The sequence below is a fragment of the Pomacea canaliculata genome, linkage group LG3 (genome assembly GCF_003073045.1).
Source record: "Pomacea canaliculata isolate SZHN2017 linkage group LG3, ASM307304v1, whole genome shotgun sequence".
NCBI lineage: Eukaryota > Metazoa > Mollusca > Gastropoda > Architaenioglossa > Ampullariidae > Pomacea > Pomacea canaliculata.
The window spans coordinates 12086959-12107069 of NC_037592.1; the positions used below are offsets into that span (position 1 = coordinate 12086959).

Genomic DNA, 20111 nt, shown 5'->3' on the forward strand with positions numbered 1-20111 from the left:
AACAGACATTATTTAAGACGAGTTTTGATTGGTAGATTATAGTAACTTAGCCTTAACTAAGCACACAAAAACTACACTAAAAATTAAAAAGTACAAATAAACTAAGTTTTTATTTCATAATGTAATTCAGAGGCAATGTTTAATTGTATTCTGTTCGAACTGGGAAGGGCATGAAGTAACTCCCGTCGTGCATAGTTAAGTATGTCGGCGAGTGTCGTCTGATTTTGTACAAATCGATATAGAGAGGCTAACGCAAGTAGCGAAAGTAATTCAAGAATGACATAAATCGCGTGTGAACACTGATCCTCAAAAATGAATAGCAGACGAAACAATGGATACACAAATCAGGCAAGGCAAACGGACTTTTGGTGCATTTTGTTAGGACACAGTGATGTAAGACACAGTGATGCCTCCACTATTTACATCACAGTTATGATGGTTTGATATGAAATTGATAAATCGTGCATAGCGAAAGAAAAAAAAATGAAGAATTCGGACATGCAGAAGTTTAAATCGAATTTTTACAATTTTCAGATTGAAGCTGAAAAAATGTAAAATCTATAATTGTTAAAATTAATGCTAAACACGGGGAGGCGGGAGGAATTAGTTATCATTCTCACCTGGAACAGACCACACCAAAAATGAAAAAAAAAAGCTCTTTTAGTACACTGTTTAATTAGTACCCTTTTTTTCCAATAATGCATTCAAAAGAATATAAGCTGTACAAGCTAGAAGGTTTCAGTAAGACGACACCTGATTTACTGTTATTGTGTATTGTTTTCAGAAGTACGAGGCAAACGAGATAACTCTTGTTATGGTGTACAGTACACACATTTGCAAATTAGCTTTTAAGTTTAATTTTATTGTTGTTTATATGACGTTCTTTAATATCCAGGACTTGGCCAATCTTGAAGACGATGATTTTGATGACTTTGGAGTATTTGAGGTAAGAACATAATGCAATTGGTGGACATTTCATTTTTTTTCCTCTTTTTTGTGTGGATATTTTGCCATATTTTCTGAGATCAAGAAAGTCATTCACTTGGCTCTGGATAAAAGAATCAACATGTAGAGACAGAAGAATTTCTTGGCTTGAAATACTTGAAGAAAAGTATTTTGCCACTTTGTTGAAAGACTGCATTAAAAAAAAAAAAGAAGAGGCTGTAAATGTTTGAAGGAACAAATTTCTTATCAGCCTGCACAGTGGCAGTTCTTCTCAGCTATCTAATCATCAAAGATTTTTGTGTGAAAAGATGATAAAAGAGCTATTGAAACCATTCGCTTAATTACGCATAACGTTGGTAAAGTTTTAGGATTAAAAAAGTTCAGGATTATTAAACACAGTTATTTGTGATGATATTTATTTTCAGGGTGCTGATCCTGTGGAAGGAGTGGCTGCCTCGGAAGACCAGGCTGCTGTCTCATCTTGGGCAGCTTTTGCATCAGGTCCAAGAAGCTATTCTTTTATACATGATAGCTGAAGATAAACTAGGCTCTTTTTAGATAATGAAGGCAATACTTTATTATTATGCAATGCATGAATACACAGAATATTTCAAGTTAACATAAAGCATTTCATAATTGAAGAGTATATATATTTATACACACACACCAGTGCAAGACATGGAAATCTTTGCCTTTTGGGAAGATTTCCTCCTTTGGAAAATGATCTTCTACCCCAATTTTTTGTTTCCACCTAAGACAATACCTGATATAAGAGAACAAGGATATATTTATAATGACATGCTTTTCGACAGTGGTGATAACTGGAAATGGAAATGAATGGGTATGTAAAAACAACCACTAGGTCCAATTGCAGACTTTTTTTTTAAGTTGAACCATGACAAGACCTGATTTACAAATTATATTGCATAATGGTAGCATAAATCTTAACCTCACCAAAATAATCAAAAATAGAAGTATTAAAAAAGGAGAAAATAATAATATTGTTCTTCATTAAGGCAATGATTAACATAGGAAAGGTAAAAAGTCACAAATCTAGTGGGCTGTATCGGCAGTGATTGCAAGTGGTTCATCAGGGCATGTAGAAGCCAGATCCCTGCCATTTTCTGCTACCTTTCCGTGATAAATGTACTAGGATTAGCAGGGAGGAATGGGAGGATGGGGAAGGTGGAAAACTTTTCAGTTGCATGCGCAGCAAGCCATGAACTGACAGTCTACAAGCCAATATAAAAAAAAAAATCGTAGGTTATTTATCAGGGAATTTTTTTCTTCCACATAAGTATTAAAAATACTCTTCTTGAGATATTACACCATTGACTGCTATTTAACAGTCCAGTGATACTGTAGTTTAGAATAGGTTTATTTTTAAATTCCACTTAGCAGAAACAGAGTTTATAAAATCGTCTTCTGAAGTTCATCTTTTGGTGGGTTGTGTTATGTCAGCATTTTTGCAACTTTTGTTTCAGTTCTCATTCTAGATGTGCTAAATTGTGATTAAAAAAGTGACCTTAATTGTTTTTGTTTTCCTAAAGCATCAGCGAGGCTTCAACCAGATTTGCTATGTGCACAGAATACTTTCCCAAGGTATCTTGACCCTTCTGGTATACCAGGTGTTCAGCAAGCAGTTGATGGGGTTCATAGTGGAGGATCTGATAGATTGCAGGGCAGCCTTCCTTTACATGATGGTCACTTAAGTAATGACACGCAAGAGCACCAAAGAAGTGAAGTAGAAGAGGTAAGCAACTGATTCTGAACTTTTTTCTGGAATGACATATTCCTGAATAAAGGGACCTATGTGTGTGTATGCATGTACACACATATAAGAGAGATGGTGTTTGCGTGTATGTATCAATGCATACATCAACTGCTAGAAATATACACATCTGTAGGTGCTTCCAAATTACCATGTGGATGAGAAGGAAGGAACTCTTCATATGCTCATACCTGTAAATACTTCAAAGGTGATAATAAATTTAGTCTCTTAAATTATTTTGTATCGCATTTGTTTAGCCTAAACTTGTAATATTGTCAAAATGTAAGGATTTATGTGGGATATTTTATTGGAGGGATAAAAATGTAGTGCAGAATTGTTAAGAAGTTAGAGAATATGATACAATCTCTTAGATAAGTAGTTGTTATTATGAATTTTGTCCCCAAAGAAAAGTGATTTATGCTTTGTTTATTTCTAAGAGACTTTTTGGAGGAGGTTCCATTCCAATAGCTGATGTCTTGGATGGAACTTTTACATCACCATCCAGCCATGGCCGAGCTGGTGCCACTGGAAACTTTCCAGCCAGCAGCATGCTTCCTGACATTGGGCTTGGCACAATTCAGAACTGTGCATTTTCAGAGCCATCAGCAGTAAATAGTTCTCAGAATGCCAGGACTTCCCCAAACCCAGACCCTCCAGCTGCTGAGAGAGAAGAAATAAGCATGGGGCAAGAAAGTCTTTTACAGCCTCAAGCTGAAGAAAGTGGACTGGACAGGGAGGAAGTCAACACTGCACCTGTTCCTGGAAATGAAAGCGAAAATGTGGTAGCAACTGTAGATGAAAGTCAGCAAAGCAGTCTGCAGAGTGTATGTACTAATATTACTAGTGGCTCTTCCAGTGACATATTTAATGTCTCTGTTTTGCCTATTTATAGTTTATGTATATTTTAGGCTCAAACACTGGTCAGTGTTGTAGGTTATTCTTATGATGCTTTTATGATAACTATGGGTTTCACTCACAAGACTTAGTATAATTTTAGCTCAATAATAATATTAATATTCATAATAACAACTTGTAACATCATACTTTCTGGAAGTATGCTCTTTGGCTCTGTTAGAGCATGGTATTCAGGGCAAATAACATAAAATGAAAATGAAGATAATAAAATAGCTGCCCGGAACATAGAAAATCAATTTCAGACAAAGAGAGCGAAAAGCCGAGCTCTCAACAAAACGAGCTAGTACTAACAATACAACATTCAGGTTTAGCAGTCATGTTCTTGAATAATTTTATAAAAGATATATGTTATCCCTTTTTTGGTAGGGGAAGGGAATTCCTTTGTTAGGATGAACAGGCAGTTATTAAAGGAAATACAAACTGCAAGAACAAGCAGGTTAAAGACAGTGACATAGAATACATTCATAAAGTGTGAGAAGTTGAATTAATGAGCAAGCATCCGAAAATGACAGAATAAGTAAATGAAAGACTAAGCTACATTATATTTTTCCAATCATTTTAGGAACTTGCATCCCTTCAGTCAAGAAACCTTAGTCTGGTAGAAGAATTGGAGAGATGCCAAGTAGAGCTCGAGAACCAGAGGTTAAGGCTTCAAGAACTTCAGCGACATCATGCAGAGCAGTTGGAGGCTGTGAGACAATCTGGTCATGATGCTCTAGTTGTGATTGTTGAGCAGTATAAGGTTTGCTTAGTATATTTTTCTCCATATTTATCTGCTCTCTTTATAGTTTCTATGATGGTCATTGTTGCAGTGGCTGTTGTCTAGCATAAGTAACCACTACTTCTAGAGAGTTGCCATAGCATGTAGAATGTCCAAACCATTCAAGCTTTATCTCCAAGCTGCTTGCACATGCTTATGATCACCTGGTAAAAGTTATCAAACCTTATTATGGAAGATTCAGTGATTCTGTTCTAAATGTAAAGTGCTGATCTTATGTCTAGTTCCATTTGTACATTTTTTCTTTAACTTCACAAGATGACCCAACTATAAAAGCTTAAGGGTTACAACTGCTTTTCGACCAAACAAATTATTTATGTGGGATATGTAGAGAACAAACCTGCTTCTGTCACCTTCTGTTTCTCTTTCTTTTTCTCTGCTGGCTGTGTTACAGTAACTGAGTGTTTGCAGTCCCCCTTCAGCATTTGTAATGTTTTTCTCTTAGTTAGTTTTCCCTCTCCTGTCATGTCTCTTCAGGAAAGGGAATTGTTTCTCCCCAGGTGTAGACAGGGTGGAGCAATGTCTTCACCAACTTGGTGGCTAAACAGTTATTGAGCACATCACACATGTAAAGAAAGTGGCTTGCTGAGAGGCCCTTGAGTGTACCAGCTGCCAGTGTTGTGAGTTTTTCCTCACCCCTGCCCACCCCAGCCTTTTGTCACTATGCAGCCCCTTTGCTTGCTGATGGTGACCAAGCACTTGCTGCAAATGGTGTTGTTAGATAAGATAAGAGAGCAATTAGAGGCAGCTCTCTATGGAACTTACCACTACATAGATATCCTGCTGCACCTACAACAACAGACTCTGACTGTTAGCATCTGATTGATAAGAATCTTCCTTCTTCAGACTATTGTGTTTTAAGCTTTGTGCACAATCCCACTTCATGTTTTGTGCATCAGCTGGGGGTGGCCCTGTCACCAATACAGTGAAGATTGGCTGTCCTGGGTTCGGCTCTTGTCTCGTGCAGGCTGCTCTTTTTCTGCATGTGGAATCTAATTACAGGGCTGGGTGCTTTGTCGTGATTTAGGCTTAGTTGCTGGCTCAACATAAAACACCATTTTCCCCACCACCACCACCCCTCGCATCAGTAAGGGATAGCTTTTCAATGCAGCACCGCCATTCCCCCCACCCCCCACTTTTCCCAGTGTAACTTAGAATTTGATCAGAAGATCAATTAATTTTAACCCGAGGAGTTTTCTCCTTCCGGTACTAAGGTAGTAAATGGCCATTTGTTATTCTTACCAAATGGTGTACACATGGTTCCCTTTTCCCGTCCCTTCGATTCCCCTTACTCGACGGACACGTTTGACAGGGGTCTCCCCTTCTCCATGGACAGCATGATCTAGCAGGATGGGCACTCTAGCTATCAGGACCAATACCCCACTGCCCAGGGATAATAATTTGTTAAAGAGCAGTTGTAGCTCTTGAGCTCCTATAGTTGGGTCGTCTGGTAAGTATCAAGGAAAGACAATTTACACCTAAAATTTCATTTTTCAACAAATTTAGTTCAGCTGGAAACTTAGTTTAAATAAAGTAGATTATACATATATATTTTTAATACTCTGAAGCCTGGCTGTAGGTTGTCTTTGACAAGTTAATTTATGTACCAGGAAATTACATAGCAAGTGAAATTATTTGGGGGGCTTTCGTGACTTATGAAAGACATACATCTCATTCTATTCTAGTACATGTATAGCCATCATTGTGAGTAGTGAGAAAGGGAACTGATAACAGCATTTCTGACCTTGACAATGAGTGGATTTAAGGGAGAAAAATAGAAGCTTATTCTCGAAAACATCTATGGCTTTTTTTGCAGGAACTTTCCAAGACAGCAGTATTGGAACAGCAGGAAATTAGCCAGCAACACTTGCTGAAAGTCGTGCAGCAACAAGAAGATGTTATGCAGCAAGTACTTGAACATCAGGTGATAGTGCACTGCTGGTTGTTTGATAATTTACCATTCATACTGATCCACAGTTGATGTGTCTCTAATCAGTTGCCATCGATATAATGTGTTCTTTCTCATTTGATATGGTTGTCAGAAGGATTGTCTAGTCTGTTTAAATCAGTCACATGGAAATATCAGAAAAGAGTTTTCAAAAGCATGTTGTCTTGAGAATATTTCAGTCTTCAGTAGTGGTAATTTTCAAAAAATGATTTTACTATAACTAAAAACTTGATGTGTAACTAGATAAAAGCCAATACAAAACTTAAAACTAATGGATATTAAAGGGAAGATCAGTACTAGTAAACTGTTAAGTCTTGCTAATAGACTATATCAGCCCATAATTTTGTGGTGCTCTTGTTATTATATTTTAATTAAAGATTTGATGGAACTTGCCACTCAAGATGGTAGCTTGATGTTCCATTATCATAAATGTTTTTCACAACAAAGTGGTTAAAAGATTGTTTGAAATGTAAATCTCAGCAAGACACTTTTAAAACAAACACAAGTTTTAAATGAGCAGGAAGTTTATAGTGGAAATTTTTTTATGCACTCACTTGTCATATTTAAATATATTATTCTGTAAATGATGAAAACATTTCAGAAGCAGGAAAATGAAAAGGCAAGAAGTGAAGGCATAAGGCACATGAAAGAAGAGCTGCAAACAGCACTGGATCATCTGCACCTCCAACATAAAGTACAAAGCACTTTTTTCCAACCTATATTATCTTGAAAATTAAATACAGATGAATGTTTATCCTTTGGTATGACTTATCCCCACTTTTACAAAAATACAACTGAGAATCTTTCATATCAATTATTTTATGCCCTTTGCATTTGGCTTTTGTTTGAGTGCTAGTGCCCAAAATGTTTTGCATTTGATTACATGGTGTTATAGTTTTCTTGATTGCTCATGAGGTCACACATTTTTAAACAGGTATTTCAAAAAAAATTTATATCCATAAAGAGTTACAAATGCCATTTTTTTTTCTTCTTTTTCGCATAATTGTAGGAACAGTTTGATGTATTTCTGACTGAAGAAACAAGGAAACAAGAGGAAGCAATTAAACTAGCTTTAGAGGTGGGTATGGCAGTTGTCCATGCCTATGGTGTGTGTGTATTTGTGCATGCATGTTTTGGTAAGGGAAGTAGGGTGTTTTATAATATTTTTTCTTACTTGCTAGAGATATAACTGCATGTTTCCTGTAAGCATGCTAGTGTTATTATTTGCATAAAAGATTGTTTTATTGAAAATGACAGTTCTTTATTCATAAAAGTCTTTCTATTTCTGAAGACATGGAGATAAAATGTAACTTCTATTTGCAAAGGAGGAGAGAGCCAGGTATCAGCGCCAGATTGAGGACATCGTCACAGCAGAGCAAGCTAAAGCCAAGCAACACCTGCAGCAAGCTAAAGTAGGCATTTTGACAATCTTTTTGAAATTCATTTGAATTGGTGTTTTAGAGGTTAAAGCTTTGCTGATTGTAATTTTTTATGCCCAAAGAGTTCATGAAGAGAATCACATATTCTTTTGGTAATGAAAGCTAGGAAGTTTTTTTAAAATTCCTTTTGTTTAATTTTGTACTTTATAGGATGACATGGTTAGGCAGCTTGAAGATATGCAACAAAAACATAACCAGGTGTTGAAAGAAGTACGGCTGGAAGAAAGGGAGCAAGCACAGGTATTCTTGTAAAATTACACAGGACTTGCCTTCTTTTTCTTTCTTTTACAGGTAAATAAGAATAATAATGAATTTATTCAGTGATTATCTATTGTTATCGACTTCTGTTTTAACACACATTATGACTGTAGTTATTGAGATTACTAGTTTGGGGACTGGCATGAGATGAAATGTTTGAATTTTTAACTTTTTGATGAAGTTAAGACAAATACCATACCTGCTTCATGAGAAGAGATTACATCATACCAGAGCAGAGATCATGAACATATACAGTATACAGCCCTTGGGACCTAATATTGCGTTGATCACTTATTGTATTTGAAAAAGAAAAAGCATGACAAAAGCATCACACAGATCTTATGCAGACCATGAGAAAATTTCTTTCATTTCTCTAAACAGTGTTTGAGCACAGCTCAGGCAGTAAATTTTATCACTTTATGACAGATTCGATTAGTAGCCTGCCTGGAGCAAGAGCGAGATCAGAGTAAAGAATTGATGTCCAGGGTATTACAGGAGGCCCGCCATGAGCAAGAGTTGTATTTGGAGCAACAGAGACAGGTAAAAGTGTTGATATGTTTATGTTTTTGATATGTTCTGTCAGAATCAGCCGTTTGCTGTGAGTTTGTGTGTAAGGGAAAGTGTTTGTTGTGGGTGTGTCTGTGTGTGAAGTAGGGGTGGTTTGATGTGGGTTCACCCTTGTCTTTGTACTTATTTATATAGGAAGAAAAAATAAAAAAAGATACCAGACACAGGATTAAAATGTCAAATAGTAGAATCGCAACAGGCTTCAAACTGATTTTAAAAGATCCGAGAAAGAAGGTTCATGAAAGTTTGCAGGTAAGACATTCATCAAGAGCAGACAGAATCCAAAATTTCCCCTAGTTTGGGGGTCAAAATGAGTGAAAATGAAGTAGGCATTAATATCAGATCAGAATAAAAGAATTTAGTACATGCCTAAAGTATGACTAAACCCATTTTTCAAAGTCAGAATATCTATAAAGAATCACAAAAGGGCTCGTGGTCATGAATCAAACACTAGTCACTTTCCTTATTTGTATGCATTATTAATGCTTATAAAATGTTATTTAATAAATATGACCTTGCATATCATTATTTTATTGCATTCCCAGGGTAGGATTGACATATTCTCAACTTTTATGATGGGAGTTTTATACCATTTTAAGATCCTTCTTATCTAAATGTGTATTGTTTAATTTACAGCTGGCCATGTCAAAATTTTCTAAACTTAAATCAGTGTCTAGTTTTAAAGGCTCATCAAGGTCCATGATCTAGATGTAGTTGAGGCTGAAAGCAACACATTTCTCATCTTTTATAAAATGATTCATTTTTCTTCATGGTTGTTTTAGAGTGATGCTGCTGTGAGGCGTAGATATCTGACAAGCTTAGATCTCCTTCTGGAGAGTGCTCGGCTCCAGATCAGCCATATGCTTACTTCAGAACCACACTCAGTTCCTCATCTGCAGCAAAAGGAGGACAATTCTTGAACCAAGCAGCAAAACTTTCTCAGACTGGACATCGCTTTTCCCATTTAGAAATGGGCACTCAAACTTGCTAGCTCTTCAGACTTAACTCCAAGGTGCTGTGGGATCATAATATGATGGAGCTTTTCTTAGAAGTGGAGAGGCTTTTTTTTCAGCACTCGCCATGAGAACAAAACAGCTTTAAAGATCTTGCTGCATGAGAATTAAAAGTTGTGGAAGACCAAACTAGTGAGAGAAATAGTTTACCATATAGAATTGAACACATTTCTATATGTTTTATTAGATTGTTTTGAGATTTGGCACTGGATGCATACTGAAAGGGAGAAGACAACAACTGTGGGAGAAGAGTTCCTTAAAGTGTGTAAAGGTGCCTTTCCACAAGTTATTCTTAGGCATATAGCATGCAAAATATGTTTAATATTGCAAGATTATTTCCTGTGGGAACATGTAGGTCATTTTTATTTTCATCTTGCCATTTTTGTGATTTATGGGATAGACTTTTGAAGGGGATTTGTCGACTGGATTTGTCTTAAGATAAGCTAAAATGTCTTATAAGCTAGATTTGGGATGTCTTAGCATGTAGCTGATCAATGGGCTGGACTTGGAGTGTCTTAGTATATGCTAAGGGGATTCATGGAGTAGACTTGGAATGTTTTTAAATATACTTAGATGCCTTATCAACTAGACTTGGAAAGTATTGAAATGTGTTATGGTAATTAATGGGCAGGACTTGGAATGTGTTATTGTGGTAATGTGATTCATGGACTAGACTTGGAAGGTCTTTGGATATGGGTACTAAGATACCTTAGACTTGGAAAGTTAATGTGTTATGGTAGTTAATGGGCAGGTCTTGGAATGTCTTAGTATGTTCTAAACGGGAATTTATGGGCTGGGTTTGGAAGGTCTTTCATGACTTCATGGGTTAGAGTTGTGATAATTTATGTGCCACTTATCAATTTGTCTTTGCCTTTGAACAGCAGAGCCTTCATGTCCTATTTCTGCTTTTTTACAACCTTGTTAATATTGATATTTTCACTTTTCTGCATTATGACAATGTTTTCTTTGCATACTGTCAGCATTTTTTAAGAAGACAATATCTTTAAATGGTAATGACTGCTGGTTCCAAGAACTTAATGTACAGTTTACTTTTTGGTTCAGATCTTGAGCTTAAAGGACAAAGTCTTAATTAGAACAAAAATTCACCAGAAAAATTTAGTTATGATCTGCTTAGTTGTACTTCCATTTCCATACTAAAATAAAGCAGTCTAATTTGCTTTTTATCATCAGCATGGTACACTTTGAACTACTGGATGCAAAGTATGTCTTTTCTGGTTACTGTGTACGTTTTGTTTGGTCGCTTATTACATTCTATTGATTATCAACTTAACCCAGTTTTCTGTTATGCCTTTGAACACACCATGTTACTTGTAAGCAGAACAGGAAATATAGTGCATATATATTATAGCTACTAGGTTTAAGTTTGGGACTTCACCTATACTTAACAAAATTGAAAAGAATTTTTACCTTGTACTTGAAACAGTATATGGCAGAACATGAGACACTTTTGACATTCTTGATGTTGTACAATTTCAGCATTTAATGTCTTTTATGTTGAGTAATTTGTAAAGACTTTGTCAAAGATCGCTTAATAATGCCCTCTATATTATTTAGTAAAGATTTCAGTTTTCCATGTAAGCTGAAAAAAATCAGTTTGCTGAAATTAGTGTTTGGAAAGGTTTAGGACACCCTACATCCAATATTGGAAATCACCATGAAGATTGTTGTCATGCTATTGGAGGAAAAAAATTGTAACACATCAAGTATGAAAGACCCAGAGAGCTTGTGATACATGCATCCCAAATCTTCCAAGAAATTGTCATTAATGTGTAGTGAAAGAAACTGGTTGTAATTTCAGCACCTTCAAGGACTTTGCTCATCTACTTATCAGCCATGTGTACACTTCGTGTATACTTGTTAAAAGATACTTGGAACATGGAATTTGTTAACTTCTTTTGCATTATTCGAGCTGCTTGATGTGTAACAACCTGAACTGTTTATCTGCTTATTTGAACAAACGTGCTGCAGATAAAGAACCGATATTTGTAAAAATAACAAATTAAACTAGACATAACAAATTTGAAAAAATAACATAACTTTGTCTTTGTACTTATGTTGTTACATCGTTGTGCAATGTAGATAAAATTTTGGATTGGTTTGGGTTTTTTAAAATGCTTTCATAAGCTTAGCCTAGTATGTACAAGATATGAATACTGTTGGTTGTATAAGCTTACATTTAGTTTTGATAGCAAATCTCAAACATTGGTCAACTCATCGCACTGAACTAGAAAATTGTCAAACCATTTATTTTTGGTTTTGAGTGGAATTTTTACTTTTGTTTTTTAAGGCCATGGACAACAAAGGTGCTACAAACGATCATTATATGCTTGACTTAAAGGAACACAGGGAAAATAAATTACTGTGATTGATCAGTTTTCACCTGTAGTGTGCAAAATGAGATAGCCTAAATTTTATTCCTTCTGTAAATTTATTCAGCACTTTATCAGCAGTTGCCCATCTGAAAGGTACAGCTAAAGGTATGCCCTTGCAGAAGGCCTTGGGGTTATTGAGGTTCTGTGCTGAAAATGAACACCCCCCTATCATAGATATCTTGGAAATGACTGGAACAAACAGGAAAGTCAACTGAGAACCTTAGATCTGCAAATGTCCACACATTTTTTGAAAACCTATCAATAAGGGGCTTGGATCATCATCTTGGGGAGGTTATTCCAGAGATTGATGACCCAAAGCCCAAAGAAGTGTCTGTGCACCTCTGGATGAGATTTCAGAGCTTGGACTGTACAGTTTGGAACTATGAAGTAGCAGACTCAGCATCAGTGCAGTATGAACTATAAGCCATTTTATGCACCTCAGTAGTCACCCCCGTCTGGAAAACATGGTTTGGCAGTCTTAGTTCTTCAAGTTGATTTGCATACTCTAGATGGGTAAACTCTGTTATCTGTAACTATAACTTTGCATCTATGCTGTATGTTCTCAAACAGTATGGAATATTTCTGAATGGTGACCAAAAGGTGTTCCTGTACTCAAGAGACTGCATGAAACCCTTATTAAGATACAGAAATGGTCGCGTGATGTGGTCAACAAAACATCTGATCACTACAATTTTTTTCAGTATTACCTTCATGTATGATGCTTCCATAGCTAACAACGGAGGTTAAACGGGCTATTCAGAGCCTGAAAGGAGGAAAGTCCGCAAGGGTGGTGGTGGAGAAGAGCCAGCGAAGACACACTGTCACAGGGTCTGGGCAACCAAGTGGTGGCCACAAGAATGGATGCAGTCAGTGGCCATACCCCTGCCTAAGAAAGGTAATGTAAGGCATTGTCAGAACTATCAAACAATCAGCCTGATCAGTCACCTGAAGTTATTCTGTAAATTTATGCTGAAGGTGATCCAAAACTGCTCCACACAGTTAACAGGAGATTCTAGCTGAGGTTTCAGTCTGGCAGGAGCACTACTGAGAACTTCAATAGTTAAGTCAGCATAAAAAAGCACCTCGCACATGGTAAAGATCTGTACCATAATTTTATTAATGTTAAGAGACATTCAATAAAGTATGGCACAAGGGACCACGGAACATGTTGCGCTTGTTCAATGTGTAGGAAGGCACTGTATTATGGCTCTAGGAGCTTGGTACTCTTCATCAACCAAATGGACAAACTCACCACCAGCGTTGAGTGGGTATGAGATCAGTACAGAGAAAAGTAAGGTGATGGTACACACCATTAGCTCTAGCATGGCAGAGATCCAAATGATCAGGGAACAGCTGAAGGAAGTGTAGTCTTGTAAGTACCTGGGTGTGATCATATCCAGAGACAGTGGCTGTGTACGCTCATCTCAGATTCATGGTGGCAACAGCCAATCATGTGGTACCTCTTCAAAACATGGACCTTCCTTACAGAACAAGAGCGATGGATCCAAATATTTGAGATAAAAAGCTACTCCTCTGGGTCTCCAACAACTTTTTCTTGCCCAAAGGCCACACTGGACGAGATACAAAATTCCACAGGCCAGAACATGGCAGATTTGCCAGAATCAGGACATTAAAAAATGAAATTATGTTGTTTCTGGTTAAATGAGCAGGCCTGATGAGGCACCTTCGCAGGCCATAGGTTGGGCACCCCTGTTCTATAGTGAACAAAAGATGAACAACTTCATAAGCAGCTTAGTGGATCCCCTGCTCTGCTGACTACCCTCAAACAACAGAAACTGAAGTGGTTTGGTCATGTCATTCAACATTCCAAAGACGGTCCTCCAAGATTACATGGAAGGCAGTTGAGGATGTGGCAAACAGAAGGGTTGGTTACTAACATGAAGGAGTGGGGACAGGCTGTTCATTGGGGGGCCTTCTCAGGCAGGCGGAAGACCAACCCTGCTGGCACTGACTTCACCACGGCTGTACTCCATTAGAGCTCCCCTATGTCAGAAAAAGCCTATGCCAATTTTGGGATGAAATACTTCTTTCTTTCAACATCACATGAAGTAAATGCAGATGTGACTCAAAAGTTACAGAAAATTCTGTTTTGAAGCTAAGCAGTTTAAAATATGCTACAGAACCAAGTTCCTCTCCATTTTTGTTTCCTATCCTACCAAAAATCAAACATTTTATAGACTTCATTCCTTGGAAATTACTCAAATTTTATAGAAATCATGCTAAACAAAACATAATTTCATCATAAAATCTTTACTACCTGATCAGTAAAATAACAGTCTATGATCTATCCGAGCATAACAGCAGGTGCCAGTGTTCCTAAAACTTAGCAGATGTCAGTGACGCTGACAGCGGTGTTTCTAAACTCATTTGACCATCTGCACTAGTTCTGCTAGTTCAAGCAGCTACCATGTTAACGGGGATACAGTAATCTCAAGATTTACACACACAACTGCACACAAGAATTATCAAAATCTGCAAGACATTTTGGACTCGTTGAGCAGGTATAAGCATGTATTCGTTGGAGACATGAAATGCATATCTAGAGAATTTATGGTCAACTGTACACAGACAGAAGCATGAATATCAAAACAACACAGCAATGATAGACATAAATATTATAAATATTTGTTGAAAATTACAATGAAGTATTTTTGTCTCCCAACAGGCGAATGACAATGTTTCAAGACCTTCATGTTCACTTCACCCACAGACTAGAAGCAGATGAGAGATTTCAGCGATGAAACAGACTATCAGGAAAAATGATTCTTTTTATAAACTAGGATACTGGTCGTCTTCACAATAAATAAGTAGTAAAGCAATTACCAGCAGAGGTTAAAGTCAGAATTAGTGCTGCGTTCATGAACAGCATTAAAGCTGTACAATAGCAAGCAAATGCCAAAAACCAGTATTTTATGTAATGCAAGATATTTACAGGATGTAGATGACATAATTCAGACACATTCACTCTCAATACACACCAACTGCATACATAATGCAGAAATAAGGCATTAACAACAAATGATTAGTCACGCTAAGCTATACACTAACAGTATACACAGCTGTAACCTTGTAGCATGCTTGTGACTTTGTTTTAAGCACATGAAACACAATTCTAAAGCCATTATTTTTGCAGAATGTAAGCTTACTGACCACATTACTCTAATGGTTTTATGGCTGATGCTTTCAGTGTTATCCAAAGCATTCCAAACAACAGAACACAACCTTTACATTAGCCTTCAGATTTGCTTCCAACTTTTATAGTACCAACCATGCGAGTGATGTTAGGACAATTTACAATGGCAGAAACCTCAGTTGTGTCTCATAATCCTAGCTTACTTTGAGTGAAAGAAATTTTCCATTCTTAAAAACAGTTATTTATTTACAAAAACACTCATTACCTATGGATCTGGAAGACAAGTTTTATCCTTTTCTTTTTGATCAATGACTACAAAATTATTCTTCACAATTATCCCCCATAATTTTTTTGTTAAAAAGAGGCAAAGTAATTTGCCAGCTTTAAAAAAAACAAACTGAAACAGTTATATTAAACTTCGCAACTTCTAGAACAGGAGAGACAAACATCAAAGGCCAAATTTACCTCAACAAGAAAGTCAAGCAATGATCTTGACAATTCAGCTGAGTAAAGTATGCATAACATTATCAGCAGGGTTCAAACAACTGCACAATTCAGGCACATCAAATCTTCAGGCTTGTGTGTGTCCTCCTCTGCTTTTGAAATGGTGGCAGCAGACAATCCAACCACAAAGTGGAACACAGAAACTAAATAAGTTAATACACCCATTCCTTCAGTTCTGCAGGAAAACTGAACCAAGAAAAGTGTCAATGGCAGTAAGACGTTAGTAACAACAGTCAAGCTTTTTATGTCCTGTACCTGATCTAAGAAATGACAAAGCAGTCTTTCAGGAAAATGGGCTGACATGTTGCGTTAAGACATTACCACCACCGCTTGCTTCAGTGCTGTTCTTGGATTCCAAACAATGTTTCAACCATTTATGACAAATGAAAAGGCCAATCTCAATGAAATAATAAATACGTTTCTTGTAAATGAAAGTGATAAACATTTTCCTTTCTAGTAGGGAATTGCAAAAACCACTAAACTCTGAGTACACTGGATGTTTGATTCTCATTGTCTGTGACAGTCTCAGGTATGGGGTGTAATGGAAATTTTCTACTTGTTCGTGAGCCTGCACTATCTTCTGACTCAAAAACATCATCAGCATCATAATTCAGAAGTGTGCGTTTTGGTCTGTAAGCACCCTTGACATGCAGATCATACTGTGTGTGCCCATTGCTTGAGGTTATATACTCCTGGGACTGGTTTGGTGTTAAAAGAGCACTGGCAGCTGGAGATGGACAGAACTCTTGAGACAGTGATGCCCGCCTCTGGCAGTGGCTTGTGGGTGCTGGGCGTATGGCACGAATGACAACGTATCCAGAATCATCATCTGAAAATTCATCATAAATAAATATTTAACAAGTCTTCGATTTTAAGAAGTATTAAAGACTTTCTACAACAACCAGGTTATTTCATTCATGGCAACAAAACATACTAGCTAATCCAACAGCGTGCTACCTTGCTAGAAGTGGTAGTACAGCTGCAATTCTTGTAGCAATGATAAAACGAGAAACCATTCGATATATATATTGTATCAAATAGTGTTTTAGGATGGCCCATGTATGTTGCTACGACATACAAAGGCTTAGTTATACAAAATAAGTGCTGGAAAATGGGCTTAGGTTTCATGAAGTGGTAATGGAAAGACCAGGTTAGGCTTTGTGTTTAAAATGTCTACTTACTCTTAACCTAATCCCATTTCCAGCACTTGCTTTGCATAACTCTTTTAAAGCCATTGCATTTGCAGACCTCCTAAAGCACATTTGTAACTTCAGTTTGCTGCTGTGTGTTATATCATAGACCTTTCTAAAGCACAATTGCACCAATTATTGTAGCAATGCTGTTCAGTAATATTAGAACTAGCATGCATCTGTACCAAACACCTGTTTCATCAGATTAAAAAGAGTTGTGAATCTATATCACAGATATCAAAATTACTTCAAAATTTGTTTACCAATAAATGATACATACCTTCTTCTTCTTCTGGTCTTTTAAAGGTTGAGTTTTCATGTAGCTTACGACATGCCAACAACACCACCACTGTTGCCACAAATATAAGAACACACACAACGCCAATTAGAGCAAATGCTAGATTTTTCCAGTACTCTCCATCATCCTTCTCAATCATTGGTTCATTAGGAAGACCAGAGTTCTTTGATGAAAATGCCCGCCCTTCCCTGTCTGTTCCACTAAAATTGTCACTATCATATTTGACAGATGGAAAAGAGGACTCTGTTTCTTCCAAATGATTGAAAAAGCTGAATTCACGAAAAGGTCCACAGACAGTGTCTTTCAGTTTGCTACATGGCTTGCGAATTATTTTGTTTTTGGGACAATGAGAACATGGCTGACAAGCCTGCTCAACAGGATCCCAGAAGTGATGATGATCACACTGACGACTGCACACATGTCCACACAGTAAAAAAGTCAGCAACAGCATGCAGCATATCCATGGTGAGTTCTTGACCATTTTATTTTCTTTTGACTAGATAATCTGCAACAACAAAAATGCCACAAATTACAATGAACTGCATGAGGCACCTATAGTTTGTTCAAACCTTTCAGTGAAGAAATGTACAAAACAAATAAAGAGAACATATTTTATAGAACCAAAAACCCTTCATTAATGTGATTCAAAACTTGACCAGTATCCTGCACCAATTTTATAGTTGGTTGGGGTTTTTTTTTTAGCGTCTAGTTAATAGTCTGTTTTCACATGCAGAATAACTTTATCGCTGACAGTACCTAAAGGCCTTTTTATCCTTTCTTCTTTTTTGTTGTAGGTTGAAATAGTAAAATTTTACGTAACCTACGTACAGTATGAGTCTTAAAAGTGCGCTATAAAACCTATTTCAATGTATATTAATAAAAGAAAAACGCATTATAATAACACTCAAGATCATGCATGGATTGATAATGAAAAAAATGATCGAAAGATCGCTTTTTTATATCAAAGTATTCTCCATACTTAACGTTTACAATGAAATGTCTGGATTTTCAGTCTTCCTAATGCTAAGTGTGCTTCGAGATTTGTCTAAACAAATGCTTATGCGTAGCAAGATTCCACTGCTAATCGCAGTGCTATTATTTTTCATCATCTGCCGATTTAAATAAAAAAATAAAAGTTGTTTTTGTCGTATTAAGTGAATGGATACAGAGAACAAACAAAAAGGTCTCGCACATGGCATACTGTTTACGATTTTAACAGCAACTGATTGTGTGAACATGATAAGTTCTAGGCTTTTTTTTAATTTATTTTATTCTATCTCAGTCTGAGAGTAAAGCGGAAATGCCATGGTGCTCGTGACTGAATTATCCTTTTTTAACCCCCCTTATATTTTAAACAAAGCTAAAGACGAGGGACATCTTTTTTAATGCTGATAAAAGAAATTTAATCACCAAGCAGACGCTCACAGTGTGAACCAAACCTATTAAAACATTAATGGTATACACAGATAAAGACAGGTCAAATGCATTATCTTCCAAATCACTGCAAAACTCACCGTGGGAAACCTCGAAGGAAATTACCTCTCCCCTCCACTATGCAAATAGCTAATGTCATGTGACCGGAAATAAAGCTACAAGCATGCGGTACACAAGACGCCGCAAACACCACAGACTTGTGAATACACACTTTCATTGACGTTTGCTGCTGTGTCGGAACGTGCCGGATTACCGATACTTGTTTAGTTATAGTTTTTGTTACTAAGTAACAGCTGAGCTGTCTTAGATTCCTGTAAATGTCTGCACAGCCTATTAGTGTGATGCGTTGAACAATCAACACAATTGGCTCACTAAAACATTCGCGCTTTTTAAACAGAAAGTAGACAAGAAATATATTCGTGTTAAGTCTGCTGAAGCTGCACGTAAATTTATCACTTCGGGTATAAATGCACCTTGAGTAATCTGCACTCATACCGCAAATTTCGCTGACCAAGTGGATGCAGAAATATATCTGAACACGCGGTGAGATAATTTAAAAATAATGTTCAGCATTTATATCATGCTGGCTTGCAACCGACCGTCTAGAATCGATGCTAATGATTGGATAGTTTTCAAACTGTTATTCGTCTAACGTCCTAACCAGCTCCAAATTTCGCGCCATTAAGTAAATTGGTGAAGCTCACACAGCGGAAGTAAATTGGATTGATTTTTCCAGAGACCTAGCTTGACAGGGGTATCAAGCAAGTGAGCCGTATACAAGGCGAAAGCGACTGTCTACTCTGTTTCATTTTTATGACAAAAAATAATATAAAAAAACCCATCCAGGAGATGCCTCTGACAGCATAGATTTGGAAGAGAATATTGTTAGACCAGCGCAGAAACGTGTACACCGAAATAAAGGACAGTGATGAGTGAATCAGAGGATGACGAACGAGAGAGAGACCGAGAACGCAGGTTAAAAAGCAAACAAAATTCAACGCGCCCAGAAAAGCTTTTATTGCGAGTTGCAGAAATATCCGTAGCTAGTAAATGATGCTGGCTTGAGATGTGCCTAAGCACATTTAACAATAAAGCGTTTACCAGCCTTGGGGGGTAATGTTATGCACACTGCAGCAGCATGCCTAGACGTCCGACCACAGACATTCTTTGGAAGCAGAAATTCTACTGAAAGGCTTTAGCCAAATAAACTGTTTTTTTTTCAATTCTAATTTTTTGGTCTGTCATGGCAGCCATTTCTCAGAACTTGCGCTGCATTATATATATATTAATCTCGTATGTAAGAGAAACAAAATCTGTTGCTTTTTACGACAATCTGTTTGAGAACATAATTAACATGTTCCCAAAAGATACATATGATGTTTTGCTTTTTCGGTATTTTCATCACCTTTCTGTTTGCAGAAGAGAGAACATATTGAGATAAAGAAATGACAGATTTCTTTGGAAAGCTGGGACAAGTAGGCAACAAGATCATTCAGCAAACCCA

At 37.0% G+C, this 20111-nt stretch overlaps 2 protein-coding genes across 4 annotated transcripts; one reads left to right on the top strand and one right to left on the bottom strand.

The window, feature by feature from the left end:
• Nucleotides 1–181: 181 nt before the first annotated feature.
• LOC112559492 (coiled-coil domain-containing protein 91-like) lies at nt 182–12027 on the top strand. 2 transcript variants are annotated; one of them, XM_025230789.1, is made up of 13 exons: nt 182–348; nt 896–946; nt 1371–1446; nt 2496–2698; nt 3154–3540; nt 4194–4373; nt 6226–6333; nt 6959–7051; nt 7367–7435; nt 7683–7769; nt 7947–8036; nt 8481–8594; nt 9404–12027. In XM_025230789.1, the coding sequence occupies exons 1-13, from the start codon at nt 313–315 to the stop codon at nt 9539–9541; spliced, it is 1632 nt and encodes a 543-aa protein (XP_025086574.1). In that variant the 5' UTR covers nt 182–312; the 3' UTR covers nt 9542–12027. The 2 variants fall into 2 exon arrangements, with proteins under 2 accessions (XP_025086574.1, XP_025086575.1); XM_025230790.1 differs by having other exon boundaries at nt 200–348; nt 2534–2698.
• A 2510-nt stretch (nt 12028–14537) lies between these two features.
• On the bottom strand, nt 14538–18843 carry LOC112559493. 2 transcript variants are annotated; one of them, XM_025230791.1, is made up of 3 exons: nt 18688–18843; nt 17156–17678; nt 14538–16514 (listed from the first exon to the last, which is right to left on the bottom strand). In XM_025230791.1, exons 2-3 carry the CDS (start codon nt 17652–17654, stop codon nt 16162–16164), a joined length of 852 nt encoding a protein of 283 aa, XP_025086576.1. In that variant the 5' UTR covers nt 17655–17678; nt 18688–18843; the 3' UTR covers nt 14538–16161. The 2 variants fall into 2 exon arrangements, with proteins under 2 accessions (XP_025086576.1, XP_025086577.1); XM_025230792.1 differs by lacking the exon at nt 18688–18843 and adding an exon at nt 18366–18487.
• Nucleotides 18844–20111: the final 1268 nt, after the last annotated feature.